The sequence below is a fragment of the Chelonoidis abingdonii genome, chromosome 14 (assembly GCF_003597395.2).
Source record: "Chelonoidis abingdonii isolate Lonesome George chromosome 14, CheloAbing_2.0, whole genome shotgun sequence".
NCBI classification, from domain to species: domain Eukaryota; kingdom Metazoa; phylum Chordata; order Testudines; family Testudinidae; genus Chelonoidis; species Chelonoidis abingdonii.
Genome location: NC_133782.1, coordinates 5957283 through 5979944, shown reverse-complemented (window position 1 = coordinate 5979944; position 22662 = coordinate 5957283). Strand labels below are relative to the sequence as shown.

Genomic DNA, 22662 nt, shown 5'->3' with positions numbered 1-22662 from the left:
AGGGAACCGCTGTTCCGGTGGACCTGCCGCAGGCATGCCTGCGGCAGCTCCGCCGGAGCCGCGAGACCCGCGCGCGGGGCGGCAAAATGTCCTGGGGCCTAGGGCGCCAGAAACCCTAGCGCCGGTCCTGCAGGTGTATAGTCTATATAGGGCTATAGTCCAGTAAATGATCAGTGCAGGAGATCAGAGCCTTTCCCTTCTCTGATATGTCCCAGTGTCAGGATGAATTTGGTGGGTGCAGAAGCCCGCTCTACCAGATTTATGCCAGTGGGAAGTTCCCTTTCACCAAGAGATTTCTCCACTTGCTGCCTGGGGCCAGTATCCAGCCCTGTTTTGTTTTGTTTTTTAAATCACGACTTTAACAACAAACAACTCTCTCCCTCCAACTACTATAAAGAAACAACAGTGATAGTTCTTGTAGGCCCTACACAAAAACAAAGTTTGGTGCTCTTATGATCCCCTAGCTCTGCAGCAGCCAGAGCCCAATCAAAACTATTCCCCAAGTTCTTCTGCAACCTAATCATCAGAGATGCTGGTACAAACACAAGGAAGCAAAGAGTTACCCCGTTTTCAAGCACCCACACAGCTCAGTGGTTGTGTGTGTCTCTTGAGATGTAACTTTCCTGTTTGGCAAATAACGAGGTGTGCCAGGTAGTAAAGGTAAAACTCAGAGGAGGAAATATATCCATATTTAGGTTTCTAAGAAGTTAGAAAAAAGGGAATGGTACACTGTATTTTGAGTGGGGGGAGGGGAAGCAGATGGTGTTCCTTTATAATTCAGTTACAGCTTTATTAATGTACGGCTTCACGTTCTGGTGACTATGACAGAGACCAGAGGCCAGCTGCTTCAGCCAGATCTGCAGAGTTGGTTTATTCCTGATGTTTTTGCCAAGTACATTACATTGCATGAAAGGCTTTATCTCCCGAGCCGAGTAAGGACAAAAGCCAGCTGCCAGATTCAGCATTGGCTTTCACACCCAATATGGAATCTGGAGATGGTCTGGGTGAAAAGCATGGCGCTGAATGAAAACAGCTGCAGGAGAAGAAGAGAAGTAGATGGGAATAGGAGAGAAACCCCCAGCCAACTCCTGACTTCCGTTCTGGATTTAAAACGGCTGAGTTTCACTCCTAGTAACCAGTAAAATTCCCTTTCTCCACCCCCAACACACTCAGCTTGCATAGAGAAGCCTTGTGCTGGGAAACTGCATGGGGGTCTCACCCCTAATCCCACTGTAAAACTCTATATCAATATGTATTTTACCTTAACTCGTTTTCCTTTTGGAAAACATACATATTACAGTGTAGATGGTAACTGACATAGGGTGGAGACCTGATCCTTTCTGAATCAGCATGCTATAGAGCCTTGATTCATTCCCACTTTCCATGACGGAGTGATTGTCTTAACCACAACATTACTCATTTAACTAACTTTGAAAAGCAGTGTTGAATGTGAACATGCATGGAGCCATCACACACACAGGATATCTTTTATTCTAGGCTCCATCACTTATAAAAGCAATTAGCTCAACTCAGACACTATAGTATATAAAGCAATTCTACATCCTTTGTGGGAAAGTGCCATTAGGTATCATTAGGAGTAATTAGAAAGGACACACAGTATACACCAGGATAGATTTGAAGATGAATTTGCAACACACTCTTGACTTTACTAAGACAAAATGGTTTGGAAGTCCAAAATTTAGCATGTATATATTTTATTCTATGTATATATTTTATTCTTTTATATATTTCCTAATTCTGGTTACTTCATGAGCCATATAATTATCTTGCTACACACTAGTTAATGCTGTGCACGTGTAATGCTGACAGACCCCTGTCGTCAATGGGCAGGATCCAACTGGGGACCTCTGGAGCTTAGCGCATGAGCCTCTACCGCATGAGCAAAAAGCCAATTGGCTGTTAGCTAAAGCTGTCAAGCAGACTCATTTTATCTCTCTCTCTGTGGGAGACCACGCCCAGAAGGTGTGTGCGTAGCACATGCATTTAAAGGGTCCTGGTGTTTTTTAAAAAATGTTTTGAAGCTATATAATTAATACTAGTCAAATTCTTATGAGGAACCCTACCATAACAAACCCATGAGCGTCTGTGATGCAGAAAAACAAAACATCACTGGCTAAACATAGATTTGCATCTAAAGCTACCAAAGGATTATTTAAACAGTAATTTGTTTAGCATTTCTATATTCAAAGTCCATTACAGTAATTAACTAATCCCTGATAACATCCCTGGAAGGTAGGTCAGTTTTATTATCTCCATTAAATAGATGGGTAAACCAAGGCACAGGAAGGGGGTGAAGTAATTTGCCCAATCCTAATATCTTGCTGATTCTGCCAGACCTTGCACTGAAAATATGAAAAAGACCCAAATTCATGTATTGTCATTGACGTTTAGGCAGAATTCCCCACTGATTTCAGTGGGGAGTTTTGCTTAAAAATCAATGACAGGATATATCCCTTAGAAAGTGTCCTTTAAAAATAATTAGTTTGCTGCATACGGAGAGATGACAAACTGAAAGTTTGCTTCCCTTGTTACTAATATTGCAATTAGATCCACACAGGTGAGCGCATGAAGATAGGAGTTCAAAATCTGGGCGTTTAACAGGAGTGCTGGTTTGTTGAATTTACCCAGATGTTGTTATTGTGATGGATTGAATCTTTATTTAAAAGGGAGTTTAAATTGCCAGAGAAAGGTGCTTTGTTTTCTTTTTGCCCAGGAACATTCTGTACTGTGCTTCAAGCAGTTCTGCACCCTTGGCTCAACAACACTAAAGTGAGAAAGAAATGTATACCTAATCCCAGATGCTTCCTTCACTTTTGTAAGAAACAGTTGATGGGCGTTCATATCTTGCTGTCTTTCTATAACCCAAACTCCTACGGAATGGGAATATTCTGTGAGGGCTGCAGGATCAGAGACTTGAATAAGCAATTGCTTTGCTGTGTTGATTTATGTCATAGTATGGAATTGCATTTATGCTGCACTGTATATGGACTTGGACCTGCAAACACTGAAGAACATTAATAACTTAACTATGTGAGTAGTCCCACTTACAGCTTTGGAACTAGTCAGCTGAGTAAAGTAATGCAGTGGCTTAAGTACACATAGCATAAAGTGTGGCCTGGTGGATAGGGAGCCAGACTAGCAGCCCTATTCATTTCCTGGGTCGCCATCAGCCATAGCCTTCCTGTGTAACCTCAGCCTGTCACCCAGTTCCACATCTGTACAACAGATGATAGCCTCCTACCTCAAAGGATGTTGTGGCATTAACGATCCTGAGGTCCTCAAATACTATGGTGATAAGGGGTCATATAAGAAACTCCATTGACAGAAGCATTTGTAGGATTGAGGCATATCCTCCCAATCCTGCAGGGAGCTCTGGGCAGGTGAACTCCTGAGCTCATTGCAAGGACCTCAATTTCCCCTTTCTAATCCTTACATTTTGTATTAATTTATTTACACGGATGAGTGTAAATGCCAGAACAAAACAAAATATTACACATATAACTACATTAATAAACCAGATTCACCCTGGGTGTAACACCCTTCACTTAAGCAGAGTTGCATCACGGGTGATTTTGCCCTATTAATTTAATCATTAATATTATTGCCCCCAAGGGCAGGGGCAGGGGCAGGGCTGTTTGCAAAATGTTGCCTGTTTTCTTCCCAACGGGAGGCAGGTTTTGATCTGCCAAGTGACCCCCTCCGAATCATTTCACGCCCTTTTCCTGCTTGCTGAGCGTGTGAACTCGGGATTAGCAATACACAAGGCGCCAGACACCACCACAGAGAGTCTGTGCAATCACCCGTGGGGCTGACACGTTCCGACCCCAGCGCGGACAAGAAACCTGCTCCTCCCTGCCGTCTCCCCGCCCACTGGGGGCGTCCCCCGCCTGCACACGAGCCGTGACGAGCCGTGGGCTCCGGCCTATATAAAGCCATGCTGCTGCGGCGTTGCCTCTGAAACCCCTTAGACCTTGGCTGTGTTCGTGGACGTGGAGTGCACCCCCAGTATCTCCTTTGCAAATGGGCTCTGTGGCCTAGCGTTTACTCCCCGGAGCCTCGCCACCTGTGATCTCAAGCCGTGAGGGCGCTGCTGGCAGCAGCGCTGAAAAGAAACAAGGTAACATCCCCCCGAACCCAGTCGGGCTGGGGATTCCGAGAGCAGCTGCGCGAAGGGAAACTTTGAGCAGCTGGGGATGCCAGAGAGGGGTGGCGGCTGTCCGTGGATCAAGTGATCTGTGCCACCGCAGCTTTGTTAAACCGAGTGTATTGTGTCGATTTGGGGAAGGGCTGATTGCTGGGTTTTCTCCCAGACAGGCTGCCGAGTCTTGCTCGTGTGGGGAGACCGAGGAGGATGGGCTGGCCCCAGATCTCGCCTTTAAAGGCTCTTTCAAGTGTTTTCCTCTCATTTGGGGGGACTTCTCCCCCCCTCCTCGCTCTGCGTCGGTGAAACTGTCCCAGACTTGACAGGGGCTTTCCAGCTAACCGCCCCCCCACCCCTTTAGGTACGGGGCAACTAGGGGATGTGGGTGAAGATTTGAAGCGGAAGAAAAATAGAGGTTCCCCGTGTCTCCACGAAACAGGAGTGAAACGGGCTGCCGGTGGCTTTGTCAGTTGCATCGTAAGCGACGTGGATGGGGGTTTACTTGTTATCGGGGCGTGGGTCGGGGCCCGTGGCCCGACGTTCCGTGGCCCGTGGAACCAGTCGGTCAGAGCTGCGGGCACCCGGGGAGAACTGCGCCGAGTTCCTTCGGGATGTTGGCAACTGTTTCCTTTCCGCAGAGGACGCTCCCCCCATGTGCAGGGTCCGATGCTCTGTCTTTGTCTTGTTGTTTTTTCCCCCCCTTGCACGCGTCTTAGGGGATCTTTTAACCCAAACCCGTCGCCGTGCAGCGTCTAGACACACTTTGCTGCGGTGGTGTTACCGCGGCTCCCCAGTGCTGACCGTAGAGCTGAGAGGGGGCATTGCTTCCTGGGCCTGGCTTTTGTTATGGTAGGATATGAGACCGAACATCCGGACACCCCCAAATCTACCCCCTAAATCCTGGACATGCCTTTTTCCTCTCTCCTTCCCCCACAAATTACTTGAGACGCGCTGAGCGAGTTGGATCACGCGTGCAGCGAAGTACGGAGCTAGAAGCTAGGCTAGGGGGATGGGATGGGGCTCTCTGTAGGCTGCTGCGAGCCAGTTCAGTCCGGTTTTTACAGCGTGTGTGTTCTAGCAGAGTTCCCCACCCCCAGCTGCAGGCAAGTAAAGAATTCTCCTGAGACAGGAGGAATGGCCACTTCCTCCCCCTGTAAATCAAACATGTTTTCATGATTTCCCTTCAGTTTACATACTCCTAGTCACTGACTCCTTCCCCCCCACAGTTTTCTAAAAATGTTAAAGCCATCCCCCAGTGTAGAAGTGCAGTCTATTTTCCCCCTCCAGCTGAGAAGTGTGCAAGCAGTGTGAATCTGTCGCTGTTCTGTTTCTTCTGCATTAATTGTATTTCCTCATCAAACATGCTCTGGAGGAAGGGAAATGTCCTGCGTGTGAGGATTCTGATCAAACTGGTATGAACCAGATTTCATTTAAACTCGGTTCTTCTAGGCAGTTTGTGAAGGCTTTATTAGATGTGCCAACTGCCTCTGCCAACACACACTGCTTATGGCCACATTACCTTGGTCATTTTTGACTAGCAGGATCTTCTACTGGATGGACCATGTTGTACGTTCATCTGCATGTGATTTCTTTGAGCACTAAAATCTGTAAGGAGACAACATCTGTTGCAAAACAAGCACATCTATTAGGCCCACAAATGTATAGTAGAGGTTTATTTGCCAGTTAATATGCAGCTGTTACCTTTTCCATCAAACGATTTCAGAGGCATTTCAGTCATTCTTGATCAGATTGAAAGTGCAGTCTCAGGCACTTACTATGCATAGTCTGATACTTTAAGGAAAAGTGCACTGGATACACCAGAGAAAATTGATCATATCCATCAGCAGAACCTCTTTCATGCAGCAACATGCTTGAACACTGATAACTTTATGAAGGTGTATTGTTTTATAAGCTGGTAATAGATTCGTTTGAACTTAACTATATTGGTTCATGTACTATCTTCTTAAAATATTATTGTGAAATGAATTGGTAGAAAATATCAAGCTGATGTACCACATTTTGAGAAGCACTGGTTTAAGTGGAGTGTCTGCAAACAGAGACTGACTTTTCAAAGACTAGAGATTAAGGACAAGTTCTAAGCACTCGTGCCACTGACACAGAAATGCCTACACATGAAATAAATGTGTCCATGTGTTACTCTGCTCATCAAAGGTGTGAGTGTGGCTTTACACTATATGATAAGAATTTAGCAGACAAGGACAAACCAAAATCATTTTTTTTTTCTCTCTCTCTCTCTCTCTCAGTAAACTCTTGACTTGATGACCCTGGGCCTTCATCATATAATGTGTAGCTTAAAACATGGGACATGGAGTGACATGCATCTGGCTGAAAGTGGGATATGATTTGTTTTTAATGGAGTCTATGAAAAGCAGAATAGGAAATAAAATAAACTTTAACCTCAAATTTGAGGCTGCAGCCTTCATTGGCAGTTGAGGTTCAGGTTGGTTCTTTCATACTGGTCATGTCTGTACGTTTGGGGCTTGGCTACACTCGAAACTCCAAAGTGCTGCCGCGGAAGCTCTCGCGCGGCAGCGCTTTGAAGTGCGAGTGAGGTCATGACGCCGGCAGAGAGCTCTCCCAGTGCTGCACGTACTCACCTTCCCGTGGGGATTAGTTTGCCGCGCTGGGAGCCACGCTCCCAGCGCTGGGGCACTGTTTACACTGGCGCTTTGCAGCGCTGTAACTTGCTGCGCTCGGGGGGGGGGGGGGGCGGTGTTTTTTCACACCACTGAGAAAGTTGCAGTGCTGTAAAGCGCCAGTGTAGCCAAGGCCTTGGTGTTTGTTTTTCAAAATTGAGATTGGCATATCTCTCTTCACATGCTGAAGAATGTGAAAAGCCATTTGCCCTTACATCCATAGTGATCAGGTTAGTCCTTAGCTACATAAATGAGCTCTCTTCTCATCCCCTTTCAGCATCTTCGGATGCTGAGAGAGCATGAACATGGGTCTCCCAAGTCCCAGGCTAAACTACCTGTTCTACTGCCAATTTTCTATGTGACCCTGGGCAAGTCACTTAATCTGTGCTTCAGTTTCCCATCTGTACTTAGGGGTTAATGCTTCCTGTTTCACAGAGGTGTTATGAGGGTAAACACACTGAACACCATGAGCTGTTTAGATCTATAGTAAGGTGAGGGACATGGAAATACCCAGGATATGCATTTAGTAGCAAGATGGAGCATGACCAGTTTTATGTAATATACAGCTACTGTTTCAGTTTTTTCTTCCTTTGGTAGCTGAACTTCAAATTAAAGCCCTGTCCCTTAATCATTCTTCCTTCCATTGAAAGGTGATGAATTGTAGACACTCTCCTTGGTTGGGAATAGTTGGGTTGACCTTGTCAGTGGTGCTGGTTATTAGGATATGAGGAATTTCTCCCAAGGCTCCCTGCTCCTGTAGCTCTATTGCCATGAAGGGTACTGAGTTTGTCCGAGAGCACATCTAACTTACTAGATCATAACCTTCATAACTGTCCCCCTAGTCTTCCTCTCTACTGTATTCTACATGATCACCTTAACACTAGATTGCTGGGGAAGCACAGTGTGAATAGCTATCTGCAGCAGCAGGGGATGGCTGGGCCTGGGCATATGCTAAACCAGTGATGCTCAGACTGAGGCTCTGGAGCTCTGAGCAGCTGTTTAACGTCTCTCCTGTGTCTCTTTGCAGCACATGATATTAAAACACAGTGTGACTGGTTAATTAAATTTGGGTGCTTTACTATGTTTACTGTTTGTAGTGGATAAATTAATACTTTGGTCATTTTGCTGTGAGAATAATGCATATAAAAACTAAATATTTTCCCTGTCCTACTATTTAAATATGAATATATAGTATTATAGTAAATGAAACAATGAATTTACACTACTATGGCTCTTTTAGCTAATGTTGGTCACTAATTTAGCTCCTGAACCACTGAGGTCTGAGTATCACTGTCCTAAATGCACCTTTTCCCCTGTGTCTGACAGAGCATCTGTCCGATAAGTAGCAGCATAGGTGTGATCCACCTTCTGGGATGTTTCCCACAGGCAGTGTTACCGGATTCAGATTTAAATCCCTGCATGTTAATTTGTCTGGAGAAGCTGCTTGGATCAACTGTACTTCACTGAATTGGTTTCCTTAACTAATTATTTTGTAAACGTTTCATAGTAACAAATTATCTGTGCTAAGACTAGCATGAAGTTGGCTTTAAAATAGGAGAATGCTGAAGATTGTGTTCTCACTGAATCATGCTATAGTTAGGTTCTGTGGCTACGGGCTTGTCACATGCAAACAAATAACAATTTATTAAACAGAAGAGTGAACAGTGTGTTGGCCAGAGGAAGGCAAGTCTTGTACTCTGCTCTGAAAACTTAACAAACTCTGCCTCTAGCTTGCCTAAACAGCAAGGGATTCCACAGTGGGGGACCATCTGGGAACATTTTGCCTCCAGTTCTCCAGTTTCTGGGGACTGCATCTTAGCAGCCATGAGGACAAATAGGAAGCAGCAGTTCCTTAGGCAGCCAGATTGGAAAAACTTAGTGAATTTTGCCTGGAAACAGACCAATGTTAGATTAGTGTGTGAAGAAGAGGTATAATGTGCCTTTGCAGAAGCACTCCATTAAGCCAGTGGGCTGTGGCTTACAAGTGGCGCTGCTGCAGTGGCCTGGTTTGCCAGACGTGTCACTTCCAAAGTGCACATCAGGAAGGAAAGGCTGCCACACCCTAGCTAATGTTAGCTGGCAGCTTTGTCTTTTCTACATACCACTCATCAGCACATACAGGATGTTTTGATAACTACTCAATCCTTTGAGGGCTATGGACTGCTTTGGACTGTAACTTTCTACCATTAAATCTAGAATTGCATTTTTTTTGGTAGAGCTGGCTCGAGCTTTGACAAAAAAAACCACCTTTTCCCAGCCAGCTGTACTTCACTCGCAGGTCAGCAGATGTGTCAGATGGCAGCAGGGCTGACATTGTGTCCAGAGTATGTGCCTGTAGTCCAGCTACATTAATACTTAATATTTCATACCATGTTTTTCACAGCTAATGGTGAATAATGGGCTAGATTACGAGGTGCTGCTCATAATTAGCTGACTGTTCTGTTGACAGGAGGGAATAAACTGTTCCTTGGCTGTATGCTTGGAAGGTAGTGCAGAGAACTCAGTGGTTGAAGTAAATGGGCATGTTTGTTTCCTTCGTTATTTCTACTTACGATAGCCTGACTCTGTGTGTCGGATGATGAAGAGCAGTGGAAACCGAGCACCATACAATTCTTATTCTTTAATATTAAAGTAGCACTCTCCCGGTTACAATGGGGCGTGGGAGCCCCACTATGCTGGATGCTGCACATGTCCCTGCCTCAGAGAGCTTGCAATGTAAGTAAATGGGGCAAAGGGTGGGATAAAGGAAATACCATCCCCATTTTACAGCTGAGGAACTGAGGCACATTGACTCACCCAAGGTTGCCCAGGAAGTCTGTGATAGAACTAGGAACTGAACCAAGATCCCGTGAGTCCAGTTCCAATGCTTTCTCTGAATCATCCATCCTCCGTAAGCATTGCATGGTGTGTACTGATCTGGAAGGATGGGAGTGATTTCAAGTGAGCCATTTTTCCTGCATCTGTTTCTGTAAGTGTTTGTAAACACATCTACTTGACTGAGACAGACCTACAGAACAATGTCCGTATGGTGTATGAAATTTGTCCGGGTGGTGACTGCTCTGAAGATGTGACCGTAGCTTGCTTTCACAGGTTGTTCCAACATTAAAAATACTGTAGCATTTTTTAAAGTGATTATTGGAAAGTCCTATCCACTAATTTGTAGGGGTGAGAACTATCAACAAGTAATTTATCCATGAGCTTAGCCTCTTTCTGTTAAAGGACATCTTGTGTACAGCAGTTTCCTCACATGTTAGAGAAGCAAGCTGGATGTTGGGGGTTTTTGGTTAAACAATGGGCTGATCAAACAACTTTGCAATCTGCAAATGTCCACTGTTAGAGCAGTGGTGTCTAATTGTGATTTTGCTGGGAGTCACATGGTGTCTAGCTGTATGAGTGCACAAGCATTTCTGCTGCTAATATACAAAGCATAGGGATGAAAACAAAACAGATCATGACACTATTGTGTTTATCAACCTCCCTCTTGTGTCATTCACACATACTTTGTTAGCTCTTCATAGCAAGGGGCGATGACTTTGGGGATGTGGTTAGCATGTTTGTGGTGTGTGTCCCTAGTTCCAGTACATATATATACAGTAATGGTACTATGTACTAGCGAGGATGATCTTATTTTGAATGGAGAAGTTGTGCTCATGATTCTTCGTGTGACTTACTGATTAGCTTCTGTTTTTAATACAATCCTTTTAACTATTAAAATATTAGTCCATGGTAGTGGTATGGGCTGTAGATATGTATTTCATATAGAGGAAAACAATTACCCTTAATACAGGCTGAAGACCCAAGAAGCTAGAACATCAACACTGAATTTTAACTAGCACACTGTCAGAAATGTAAGATAAACTTACTCAAATCCATCATGCGCATTAGGAATTGTTACTTTAAGTGAAAGTTGAGATCCTGAATCTAGTTCAGTAATCAAGGAACACTGAAGTCTCGAGTAGCACGCTTTCCCCCCTCCCCCCCAGTTTGAATGTTGGGTTATCCCATGGTTTAGGCTTCGTGAGGATGGTAATAGAAGATACTTTGAGTCTTGTGCTACATTTAGTTGCTCTCTGTGGTATGCACAGTTCCCAACTTTCACGTTATAATTAAGCTCCCCGACTTTCACAATAAGCCAAAAATCAAGCTAATCCCATTTTAAAACAAGGCCAGGCCAAGCCAATCCTGAAGAACCCCAACACTGTGACTAGATTTCCCTCTGGCATGCAGTCTGGGATTGTGGTGGGCCACTGGGCTCTCCTGACTCTCTTTCTGCCAAGGCAGCTGGTTTTCCCCACCCCCCCAGCAACAAGCTAAGCCAAAAACTAGCCAACAAGCAACTCACAAGCCATTAAGCCAAAAACCAAGCCCAATTTCTGCATTTTATTTATTTATTTTGGTGGGTTTGGCATGTGTGGTATGTGGTCATGGACACTCCCCATATTCTGAAGGCTCCCTCCTTTGTCTTGCAGGGTTAATATCTGTACAAGACCTAAGATCAAGTAACATGGCAGCAATCCCATCAAGCGGCTCACTTGTGGCAACCCATGACTACTACAGAAGTAAGAACTGCTACGTTGTCCTTCAATTGGTACAAAATGGAGGTGCTCACAAACCGCACGGCAGCAGCTCGTGTGGGTGGGTGGGGAATATATCTATCTAGCTCAAACCTTTTTCTGTGGAGTGGGTCTTGCTAAGAAAAGTCGCTGAACTCTCCTCTTATCTTGGCGGAAGTTTGTAATGCCCATGTACAACTGCTCAAAAACAGTCAAATTTGCTTTCCAACCACAGTGTATTTATAGGCTCCTATTAAACTTGCATTTCCAAAGGCATCTGAGGGAGTTGGGGTGCTCAAATCCCATTGAAATTCAGTGAGGGATGAGCACTCAAATCCCTTAGATGCCTTTGGAAATGCCAGTTTGAAAGATCTGTGCTTTAGATAATCTCCTATTCTAGTTTACTGTGTGCCTATGCCAAAGCCATTGGCTTCTGCATCTTTTCTCAATGCATAGCCAATGTACTGTTTATCTCGATTGTTCCTTTCAAAGAATCACATACAGAACTCCTGGGACCCAAAGTGTGGATTAACTTAAAGAAGTATCTGCTGATGGCAATGTCATGGCATTTCTGAAATAAACATGATCCATCCAGGCACTAGGCTCTCTTTAAACAAAGACCGCTTTTTGTTCATGCCAAACAAATTCCTGACACTGCAGTATTTTTTGTTGAAAAAGGAGAGGAAGAACCAAGAATAGGGATGAGTCTTATTTAGTACTGAGCAGGGAGATAATGATCCACACTCCCTTAATTGTGCGAACATTGTCTGTACTTAACCATATGAGCTACCATACAAACAAAGGAACAATGATTTCTCAATGGGGGCGGGGAGTTAACAGCTGTTTTCCTCTTCTTGAGGTAGCTCTTCTAGAGTTACCTTAAAGCTCCTGAGAGCATAGGGTGGGAGGTGGCTAGCTAAATGCTGCGTAGAACAAATACTTCTGCAGACGGCAAAGTAAACAGAAAAATACATGAGCCTAAGTACAGGGCCAGATCCTCAGGTGGTCTGAGCTAACATAAAGCTTTACCAGATAGCACCAGCTGAGGATTAAGAACACAAGAATGGCCGTAGTGGGTCAGACCAAAGGTCAGTCTAGCCCAGTATCCTGTCCTCTGACGGTGGCCAATTCCAGGTGCCCCAAAGGGAATGAACAGAACAGGTTATCAAGTGATCCATCCCCGTCGCCCATTCCCAAGCCTCTAAGATTCCCTGTAAGCCGCACTGGCCATGCAGCAGCCTATTTAGCACCACACAGGCACTTAGGGAACCTGCCTGGGGACCGGCCGGGGGAGGGGTGCCCCTTCCCTGGCCCCAATTCACAGAGTGGCCCGGCCACTGCAGGTTGGAGGGGAGGAATTGATATTGTGGGACCTTGTCACATAAAGCACCGTCTACGTTCGGATCGTTGTTGCTCTCCAGCAAGATCCTTTTGGCCAAAGGGTAAATCTCTATAGTTGCCACATGTCGGGCAAGTCCCTCCTTGCAGGAATGTCTGTGCTACAGTGGCATATCAGCTGTAGCGCTGTAGGAGAGACGCTTCCTGCATTAACTGACGGAAAAAACCCTTCCATGTAGGTAATCCCTCTCCAGGAGGCAGTAGCTCGGGTGATGGATGAATCCATCCGTTGACCTAACTGTGTCTATGCTGGGGATTAGGTTGACCTAACCACGGTGCCCAAGTGGCAACATTTTCACAGCTCTGAGCAACTTAGTTGGGTCAACCTAAATTTTAGGCATAGACCAGGCCTTTGTCTCACCCACAGTAGAAGGGGAGACTCCCAGTGTGTATGAAACCAAAACCTTCCCCCTCCCTCCATGACCTAGAATCCTACATACAGCTTATACTTGTGTCTTGCAAGATATGGAGTGTGAGTTAGTTACTTGTATCCACTTGCTGAGTGAGATGTTCCATAAAGACTTTTTCCAAACGGTTTTGTAAGGTGTTATGTCCGTGTAGCACCACCTGTGTTCCAACCTGTGGCATTAACCTGCTGCTGCTTGTAATTACCTAGTTTGCCAAGAAAGCTGTTTGAGATTATTCTTTGTCCTTCGGGTGTGAAAGAATCTATTCTTAAAACACTGTGCCAAGAAATCTTGTAAAGGAGCGCTTAAAAATATCTCCAAATGTGTGATGGCAGACTAACGCGTCCTTCAAACATGCTCTAATGCTTGCTGTGTAGGGTGGATGCCATTAAAAGGGTGGCACATACCCACCGATACTCAGAACAGGACGTTAGCTGGTATGGAAACTGGCACCTGAGCCTAAGAAGCAGTAACATGGCGAATACTTTATCTTTAATGGCAAACCATGTGCTAACTGCAGTGAGGATGTTCATTACAGCAGTAGATCTAATTTTGGCAGAGGGGAATGTTGGTCTGATGAGATGCAATCTCGTTCACAGGGCGTCTGGGTTCCACTTCCAGCAACAGCTCCTGTGGAAGTGCTGAATACTCTGGGGAGGTTATTCCTCACCATCCGGGTAAGCACCTCTCCTACAGCCTGGGCTCTCTGGCCCAGCCTCCCATGGAGGGGAACTCTTATGGTCAAAACGCTCTTGTACCATCTCCTTAACTTTAATACAAAACAAACTACCTTCTCCATGGCTCTTCAGAGGATCACTGTAGGTTAAAAAACATTCTCAGTGCTAACTAAGTACATTATCCATGGGTTATACAGAACCATTTATAATGGCAGAAAAATCCCTATAGAGAGAAACCTCCATAGAGGAGGACTGAAGTTGTTGTAGCTGGCTTCTACTCCTTCATGAGGCACCACTGCGGAGTGCCAGTTTCTTAATTTGTCCTTTTGCATATGTAGCAAGACCACCATGGTAATCAGGGAAGTACCTATTTCTGCTGGATCTCCTAATCAAGTTGCATGTACCCAGCGGTCATATTTCATAAGTATTTGCTTTTCAGGTCTTCCCAAGTCTGACCCTGGTCACTGGTGGGCTAGCTTCTTCTTTGGAAAGCCAACTCATCCTATTATGACAACTGTGTCGGAATCCCCAGAGAAGTAAGTGGACGTTTGTTTTAGCTCATTCAGAATATGGTAATGGAGATAAATTAAGAAGCTTGAAGGGTGTTTTGGAATATTGGCGTGGCAAGGACAAGGGAGGACTATACAGGAATGCAAACGGTAACTTCTTATAATTCTGCTTAGTTGTATTCTGCACCACATATCTAGAATACTTTCCAGATGGTCTCTCCTGAAGTGCTTTGAATCTTAATAATCCACTCAGCAGCAAAGGGCTAATGGAGGCAAAAGGAATCACTGTAGCCGGGAATAGTAGCACTGTCACTCATTATTATGAGGTGATACTAGACCTAAAACTCTGAGGCCCATATCCTCCTCAGCTGCCTAACTCCCATGGGAGTTAGTTAAGCACCTAAATACCTTTGAGGATCTGGGCCTATCTCTTCAGATGTTGTGGAAGATGGAACATCTGTTTAACTGGGTGGAGTAGGGGAAGCTAATGGCTTGTTTGAAATGTTTTTTTGTGCAAAAGCCATCATGAACCGGATGACAGGGTGGGTTACGGACCAACTTCTGTTGGTGAGAGAGAGAAGTTAATTTCACTAATATCCTGGGACTGACCCAGCTACAACAACACTGCATGTCACGAACAGAAAGTCCTTCTTCTCTCTGCTGCATTCTACAAGTTTCAGAGGAGGGAAGGATTTATTTTTCCTTTGTAGCCATTGAAAATTGGTACAATAAAGGACCAAATGTAGTGGCCCTCAAGGAAAGTGTCCTCAAAGCTTAGTGGTCAGACCCAAGAAGTGCAGGAAAAGAGCCAGAGATTAAATGCTAGGGATGGTGATTCCAGGCCCAGCTTGCACAGGCAGCAGCAGTAGAAACTGCAGGTGCAGATGTGGATTAACTAGTTTGTATGCACACATGGTTGCATGCAGCCCTGTGCATGCAGCAAGTCAGAGGGAGCGGGAGAATAGCTCCAGCTGCCTTAGCCAGTAGACAATGGAGCTGTTGCTACCAATAAGACCCTGTTGTTGGCTAGCACAGCTTTTTGTTGCAGATGTTTCTCACTGTAGCCAGGAAGTGCTGCCCAGTCTGGAGCAGTGATGGCTGAGTTTGGGTGCTTCCACAGTCTCTGGACTTTCACTAGAAGTCTGTTCTGGAATCACTGCAGTGGGAACATATGAGGAGCTCTTATGAGAGCAGGGAGCTGCAGTTCACCAGCCTTGTATCTGAGGCAGCTGTGTCAAAGATGGTTTGCATCTCTCGTTTTCCCTCACCCATGTGTCTCTTGTCTTTCAGTTCAGGAACTTTCCAGGTGGCCAACGGCATGATCACTTGTGGCCTGGCTCAGGAAGTAATGAGGAAGCGCCACGCCAGTGAGCCCAGCAAACCGAGCGCTGGGCCGTCTGCGTGAACAGGCTGGCACATCTGCTGCTGCCTGCCTGGCTGCTGCTTCTGATCCAAACGCTAGGAGTCAGAGCCCATTTTCCACTCCCCTTCCCCGTAGAGTAGACAGGCTGCATTAAGTATTTAGATGTAGGTTTTTTTTTAAAAAAAACAAACAAAAAATTTACACCACCTTTGTACTGTTTCATTAATTTGACTGTATTCTTTCCATACAGCCTTGGTAACACTTTGTTTAGTTGTTCAATGGAAACTAATAAACTTAAGCAGCCTTTTAAATCCGTGTGAAAAAGAATTAATGTGAGCTCTGCCCTTCACTGAGTGCTACTGCTCTGTCTTAGAGGGGCTGCTGTTACCCACGGTTCTTTCAACCCAAAGCTCTTGGTAACTTACTCTGGGCGAGGGGGTGTCAGGAAATCAGGGGAGATGGCCATCTGACCGATAGATGGCTGCCACAAACAGAACAACATGAGTGCTTTCACCTAAAGCTACACTTTACTTAGTCTCAAGTACTTACGCAGGTCTGCACCCTCAATTACCGAAGCTGAGTGTGGTTTTCGAGTGGCACCATAAGAGGCTTCTGTCTGCCAGTGGGGACCCCAAGATGTGTCCAGAGGGAGCATCCCTAAAGAGCCCCTTTAGAGTAGTCCCATTATCTAAAACTTTCCCCTTTTATTTATAATTAGTAATACAATGACATATCTCTTAAAGAACTTACTAAGCAAGCAGGGTTAAAAGCTCAAGAAAGAGATTTCCTTATCAGTTTACCAGATACAGGTTTTTTTTTTGTTTTTCAGTGTCCATGCTTTGGGTCCCTGACAAACATTCCTGGGGGCACATAGACTTCCTGTTTTTCTAAAATACCTAGATCAGCAATTTCAACATTCTCAGCAGGAAGGCTGTGGGGTTAAGCTACCCTGTCCGTGGCACCCAAACCTCCTCCCCTCCTGTCTTGGTTATGCTGAGGCCACAGCATGACCAATTTACAGCCTGCTGACTTGGCTACTTTTAGTAATAAGCAAGAATGGCTCAGTACGGCCTGCCAACTTGGCTACTGTCAGCAACACACAATAGTGGTTCAGGCACTTTACTGGTTTGCCAAAATCTCCATGTACACCTGCTAGTACCATGCCTGGGAGTGTTTCACACATGACCTGAACATGGGGACAAATGTGGCATCACACTAAATGAATTCCACCTTTGCTCAGTTTCTCTTAAATCTTGGTGACAAGGAGGGGAGTTCCCCTCAGGCCTATGGCTACTTACAGACAGTGACAGTATGCTTGACAAACTGCAGCTCTGGTTTAAGCAACCCTCTGAAAGCACGGTCTCTTCTCTGGAATTGTGAACATGTTTGATTAAGGCTTTGAAACTCCTTCACTGCTGCTCATCAAAATGGGCAGGTATCTCTGCAGCCTTCCATAGTGGCCAGCCATGTCACTAGGTTGTCCTTTTTCCAGGTTTCCCCCCTCCCTCCAGTCTACCTGGTGTAGATCATCACCTTGCACAAGGCGAAGGTAGGTGAGAGTGAAGGCTCTGCCATCTGAGTAGGGGGTAGCATGATGTACTCCAGTCACTGTTCAAAGGCGCTTCAGTGTACTGAGGGGAATATGAAGCTTTTTCTTTCTATTCAGTCATGATGACGCAAAGAACAGAATAATTCTTTCCTGATCATTTTAGCCTCTTCTCAGCATCTGACCTATTGCTAATAATAATAATAAAAAAAGGTTAAAACCCTGCCGTAGAAGTCACCTCAGTTATCGGCTGCTACCTTTTGAGTCTCAGCTGCAAGGCTGGAGACCAAATCGCCTTTCTGGCTTTCAAGCACCTGGTTCTTAATGCAGGTACAGAAGGATCTCTGTAAACAAGCACTTCAAAAAGGAAACTAAACATTCGGCAACAATTAAAATGAAGACTGACCTCTGCAGTTATATATGCATGTATTGATGCACGGATGCAGGCTGAAATCCAATGAAAGGTTACTCAGTTGCTTGACAGGCTGCATGTGTCACACACTACGTGCATGGAACCATAAGCCCATATTTTCTTAATGGCTTTTTTCTTTTAGTTGTTACTTGCCAGACAAATAACAGTCCATATCTGCACAAAAGGTTTGTTCTGTCAGCAGCTGTGTATGCCACTGCTCCAGTGAGAAATGTTAGCACTTGCCTAGAAAGTAAAAATTGTATGTTACAAATGCCCTGGCACAAAAGCACTTGACCTACATTAATAGGAATCTCTCATTGCTTTTGAAACTGCTGTAGTAAACTTTTCTAAGACCACTATCGTGGCTGTTGTGTCTTCAGATAACTTAACAGCTGTCCTGCTTAGTCGGCCTTTATCATAAGGGTTCCAGCTGGCAAGGAGCAAGGAAGTTCATCTTACTGCAGCATTCCCTGATTGTCTGGTAGGTTGTTTTTAGAACAAATGAGTGGCTGAGTGCTACAGTAATGTGGCCCATGCATTGCATGGCCTTACTCTCTCAAGCACAAATCTTAAAGTAGTATAGCATAGACCAATTTTATCGACCTCCATGGTTGGAAACAATTAGTTAATTTATTTTTCTGTAAAATCTAAACCGAGATAGATTTAAAAAAAAAAAAAGGCTTGAGACTTAACTTTTAAAAGTGCCCTGATTCAAATACTTGTCTGCTCTTGTTAGATAGCTAATGTCACTATTCCTGTGCAACATAACCAATTGTTTGACTGCATCTATATGTGTCAGTCAAGTTCATGCAGATTAGGTGCACAGCTTTGAAAACCAGGTTTGTGCAGGCCCCTTTGTGACTGAATAATCAAGTTCTAATGGCACCAATTTTCTCTGCAAGCAGTTATTTTTATCCCTAGTTAGAACAGGAAGACATTCTGAGCTATAAAGGCTTACAGGGAGATTTTTAAATTAACTTGGCAACCTCTCCCTCCATTCAGAGCCAAACCAGTTCATAGTGTTCTAAGTGAAAACAATCATCTTGTTGATAGGCAAAAAGTCACAGCTCAATGACTTTTTTTGAAAAATACAAGCTGTGGAAAACGTCTTGCTCAACCGGCCTACCCCCAAATAAACATTTCCCAGTTTCTTAGAATCACAGAAAATTAGGGCTGTAAGCAACCTTAAGGAAGGCAGGGCTAGTGCACCCCTCCTGCTGAGACTGGATTAACTGGTCTTCGGTCAAAGCAAAATGTAGGTTATAAACAAATCTTAAACTCATCTATGACTAATGCCATGATGCTCAAAGTTTATAGGGAAATGTCTTTGCTCAGGTCCTTGTTATAAATGACTTCAGAACAGTTCCGTGATGCCTTAGTCTATGGCAACAGTCTCTTTGGGGCTTGTGTAAAATGTGTGAGTAAAAGCCAAAATCTCAACTACTGTAAGCAAATGGAGAAAATAAAAGAAACCAGCAGTCGGATCTTCTCCTCACTTGTGTATGAAAACAGCTGATTACTGATAAGGTGTCCAAAAGGGCTTGTTTTGCACTAGAACCATTGTGTAACCCAGAGTACTCCTAGAACAGTTACCAACAATTGTGTTTTTTTATCTCTGTTTTGGAACACACAAATCTTTCCTTAAAAATTACATACTCATTATCATGACCTAGTCCAAACATAAAGGGATGATACTTTTCTCTTGTGTCTTGTAACTAAATCTGGTCTGACTTTTCCTGGTTTTGCATTTTCAACAAGAGAAGAACAAATGACCTTTTAATGTGGCTAATCCTCGACAATCCCACAGGTGCTTACTTACAGAAAGGCTGAGGGGTTGGAAAGAGATGCATAAAATTGGAAAATGGCATGTTCAGCAGGGTTTATTCTCATATCTTATTATTCAGGCGTATTTTTCATGAGGGGGAATGCTGCTCTTTGTGGAAGGTCATGAAACTCTCCTCCTTTATTAAAAAGGACACTGAATCAGAGCCTCCTGTGATGTGAGTGCTAGTGACTTAACCCAATAAATCAATATTCTGTTGGGATAGGAGGGAGTGAAAATTCAGTGTAAAGTGGAAGGCAATCATGTGTGTTTCACAAGAGTGTGTATGACAGTGAAATGTGTAACTGCTGCCTTGGCCGATTCACGCTGCATTTAATGGGCTTCAGATGTTTTTAAAGTGTTTTGAGGGGAAAAATAAAATCACTTCCTCAATCAGTCTGGAATCAGTGGGAAATGATGGCCAGAGCAACACCTGACCATTCTCGCCACAGACTTTCACATCACCTGAGGCTGCACTGAGCAACTTATGACCAAGGCCAGTATAAATTCAGGAGCAGGATCAAGGAGCCACACCTGGCTCCTTTGCAGTTCTCCCCTGCTCTTCTTTTCCTCCTACCCCCAGCTGTTGCTAGCAAATACTGCGTACAGCTGGGGATCTGGGCCAAGGTGGAGCTCTGTTCTGAGTAGTGAATTTGTGGGGGTTCCATATGTACTGTGCGTTAATAATTTCCCATCAGTGTTTCTCCATTTCCAAATAAGCTGAGGAAGGGGCTGTAACTTGCTAATTGCCAGCCCTGCACATTCTGCCTGTAGGAACACAGGACTGGAAGGAACGTCCTGAGTCATTGAGTCCAACCCATCATATCAGCCAGTTCATAGATTTGCTGTGCCTGACCTGCGAAGCAAATTGAAAAAGCCATTGAGTGCCAGCCACTTTTCCCTCTTGACTATGTGGTACTGAGTGCTGGCTTTGTTGTGATGGGGGCGAACAGCAGGCTATCCCTGCTCAGACTAGATCAGTTTACAGTATTACACGGACGTAGGCTTCATTATGTCCAAATTTAAGTGGCATGTCTGCAGCTGCTGACGAACTATCCATTCAAATTAACTCTTTTCTCTCCCACCCCGCCAAGTCATTTAGGGGGAGTTTGGGTGATGTCCTAACTTCCTTGCAGAGCCTGATCCGGCTATGGAAGACAGCAGTTTTACCTGCGAGATGCTGTGCCTAATGTATGACGCATCATGCAGAATGTAATTGATTTCCAGTTTGGGTTGAAACAAAGTCTAGCAAAAGTGTTATCCCTCTTCAGAGTGGGTGGAGGAAGTGGCAGTGATTATATCGTGCCCTATACTGCCTATAGGAGAATGTTTCCCTTTAGCCCCAGGAAACAGCTGATATACACCACCACAATTTTATGTCCCCTGCCGCACAAGTCTAGCCACTATGGGCCTGATAGTGTGAGGAGCTGACCCCTTGCAGCTCCCCTTGGGGCCAGTAGGAGCAGCAGGTGCTCAGCATCTCCTGGGATCAGAAATTATAGGAGCTAATGGTGCTGAGCACCTTGGAGAAGCTGATCACTTGGATCAAACCGTGGATGAGGGATTCTGCTGACTGTCTAAGCCCTCTTGGAGCAGCTGGCTGGCAGATGTACTCTAAAAAAACCCCAAAACCTTCTGTGAAGGGTTCCCAGCTGACAAACACTGAGCCCCCATCCTGTGTGAAAATTATACGGCCAGGGCAAGGTAACTTGAATTAAGGGCAGTTCAGAACATTGTATTTGTGGTTCTCAGCTTTGAGAACCAGTGCCAGTACTGACAGCACCTGGATGGGCGGTGGCTAGTAATCTCAACCTGGTTGTGTGTGTTCTCTGTGTTTATTTCCCCAGAGTCCTGGGCCAAGGCAATGGGGTGAGGTCTGAGTTTCGACTGTTGCCTTAACCACTGTAACCTTGTTACATGTTGCTTTTGCTGCCCTTGGGAAAGGGCTCACTGAAGTGAGTCCCACACGTGAAAACTGAGCTTTTAAACCAGAAACCCTGCACGTTCTCTCCCTGCGGCTTGCACAGAGGGCCTGGAGATTTTCTTCTGGCCACTTCAAGCCTCTCCTCTCTGGCACAAAGCAGGCCTGAGTCTCTCTTCCAGTGAAGGGAGCAGTCTAGATGCTAACGCCTAAAGTTTCCACCTCCCTGTGGCAGCAGTAAGCAGCTGGACAAGAGGCCGGGGGGACATGGCTAGAGCTGCCCTGTGCTACTGTAACAGCCCCCTGAGCCATCAGCGGCTGGTGCAAGCTACAGCAGCTCCCAGTCGGCCCAAAGCATTGATTGCTCAAACCCAGTTTTGCACCCCACTCCCTCTGGAGTGCATCAGATGCTCCTTGGTCTCAGTCACAGATGGGGTCACTCTCCCAGGAGGAACGCTGCATTGACACCGGGGGTTGGGATTTGTCCCTCAATACGGTTTGGTGCTGTCTCATGGGAGTGGGAGCAGGAAGGAATTAGGAACAATCTGAGGTCAGCTTTAACGAGAACAATGTAAAGCAGAAAAGGACCAGGGTTAGGCCTGAAGATTTTCCCCTTATTCAAAATCCAGCTTTCTGCATCATCATCACATTCCTAGCTCAGAGGTGGGCATTCAGCCCGGCCCCCCAGCCCTGCCCCCACTGCCCCCCTCCTCCGCAGTCTCAGCTCACTGTGCTGCTGGCACAATGCTTTGGGCGGTGGGGCTGCAAGCTCTTGTGCGTCAGTGCAGTTGCAGAGCCATGGCCTGACATGGCAATGGTGTGGCTGCCTGTCCTGATGCTCTGGCCGGGGAGCAGGGAGTGGGGTCGGGGGTCGGATAGAGAGCTGGGGAGTTTGGGCTGGTGGTCAGGGGGGTAGGGTATGGATTGGGGTCAGGGGGTCAGAGGGTGGGGAACAGCAGGATAGACCGGGTGCAGCCTCCTGGGGCAGGAGCTCAGGGGCCAGGCAGGAGGGTCCCACGGGCCTGATGTGGCCCACGGAACGTAGTTTGCCCACCTCTGTTCTAGAGTGAGCGCTGAGTCCCATTGGGTAGATAGAAAGATTAACCTAAATAATCTGTACAGAAGCTCCTGGATCCCCATAAAATTGGGTCCCTAATCCATGAACTATTGGAACTCGTTTACAAAATTTTTCTTAAACATGACATGAATATATTGTCTCATACTATAGAATTAGA

At 45.4% G+C, this 22662-nt stretch overlaps 1 protein-coding gene across 1 annotated transcript; it reads left to right on the top strand.

Moving 5' to 3' along the window:
• The first annotated feature begins 3962 nt into the window (after positions 1 to 3962).
• PPDPF (pancreatic progenitor cell differentiation and proliferation factor) lies at positions 3963 to 16037 on the top strand. Its single transcript, XM_032766331.2, has 5 exons — positions 3963 to 4138; positions 11289 to 11378; positions 13777 to 13854; positions 14294 to 14390; positions 15654 to 16037. Exons 2-5 carry the CDS (start codon positions 11324 to 11326, stop codon positions 15766 to 15768), a joined length of 345 nt encoding a protein of 114 aa, XP_032622222.1. The 5' UTR covers positions 3963 to 4138; positions 11289 to 11323; the 3' UTR covers positions 15769 to 16037.
• The last annotated feature ends 6625 nt before the right edge of the window (positions 16038 to 22662 follow it).

Bases quoted from the DNA above. Each gene is read 5' to 3' on its own strand.
- PPDPF (XM_032766331.2), top strand. From the start codon at position 11,324: ATGGCAGCAATCCCATCAAGCGGCTCACTTGTGGCAACCCATGACTAC. The intron at 11,379-13,776 runs GTAAGAACTGCT...TCTCGTTCACAG, and splicing joins AACCCATGACTACTACAGAA to GGCGTCTGGGTTCCACTTCC. The intron at 13,855-14,293 runs GTAAGCACCTCT...TTTGCTTTTCAG, and splicing joins GGTTATTCCTCACCATCCGG to GTCTTCCCAAGTCTGACCCT.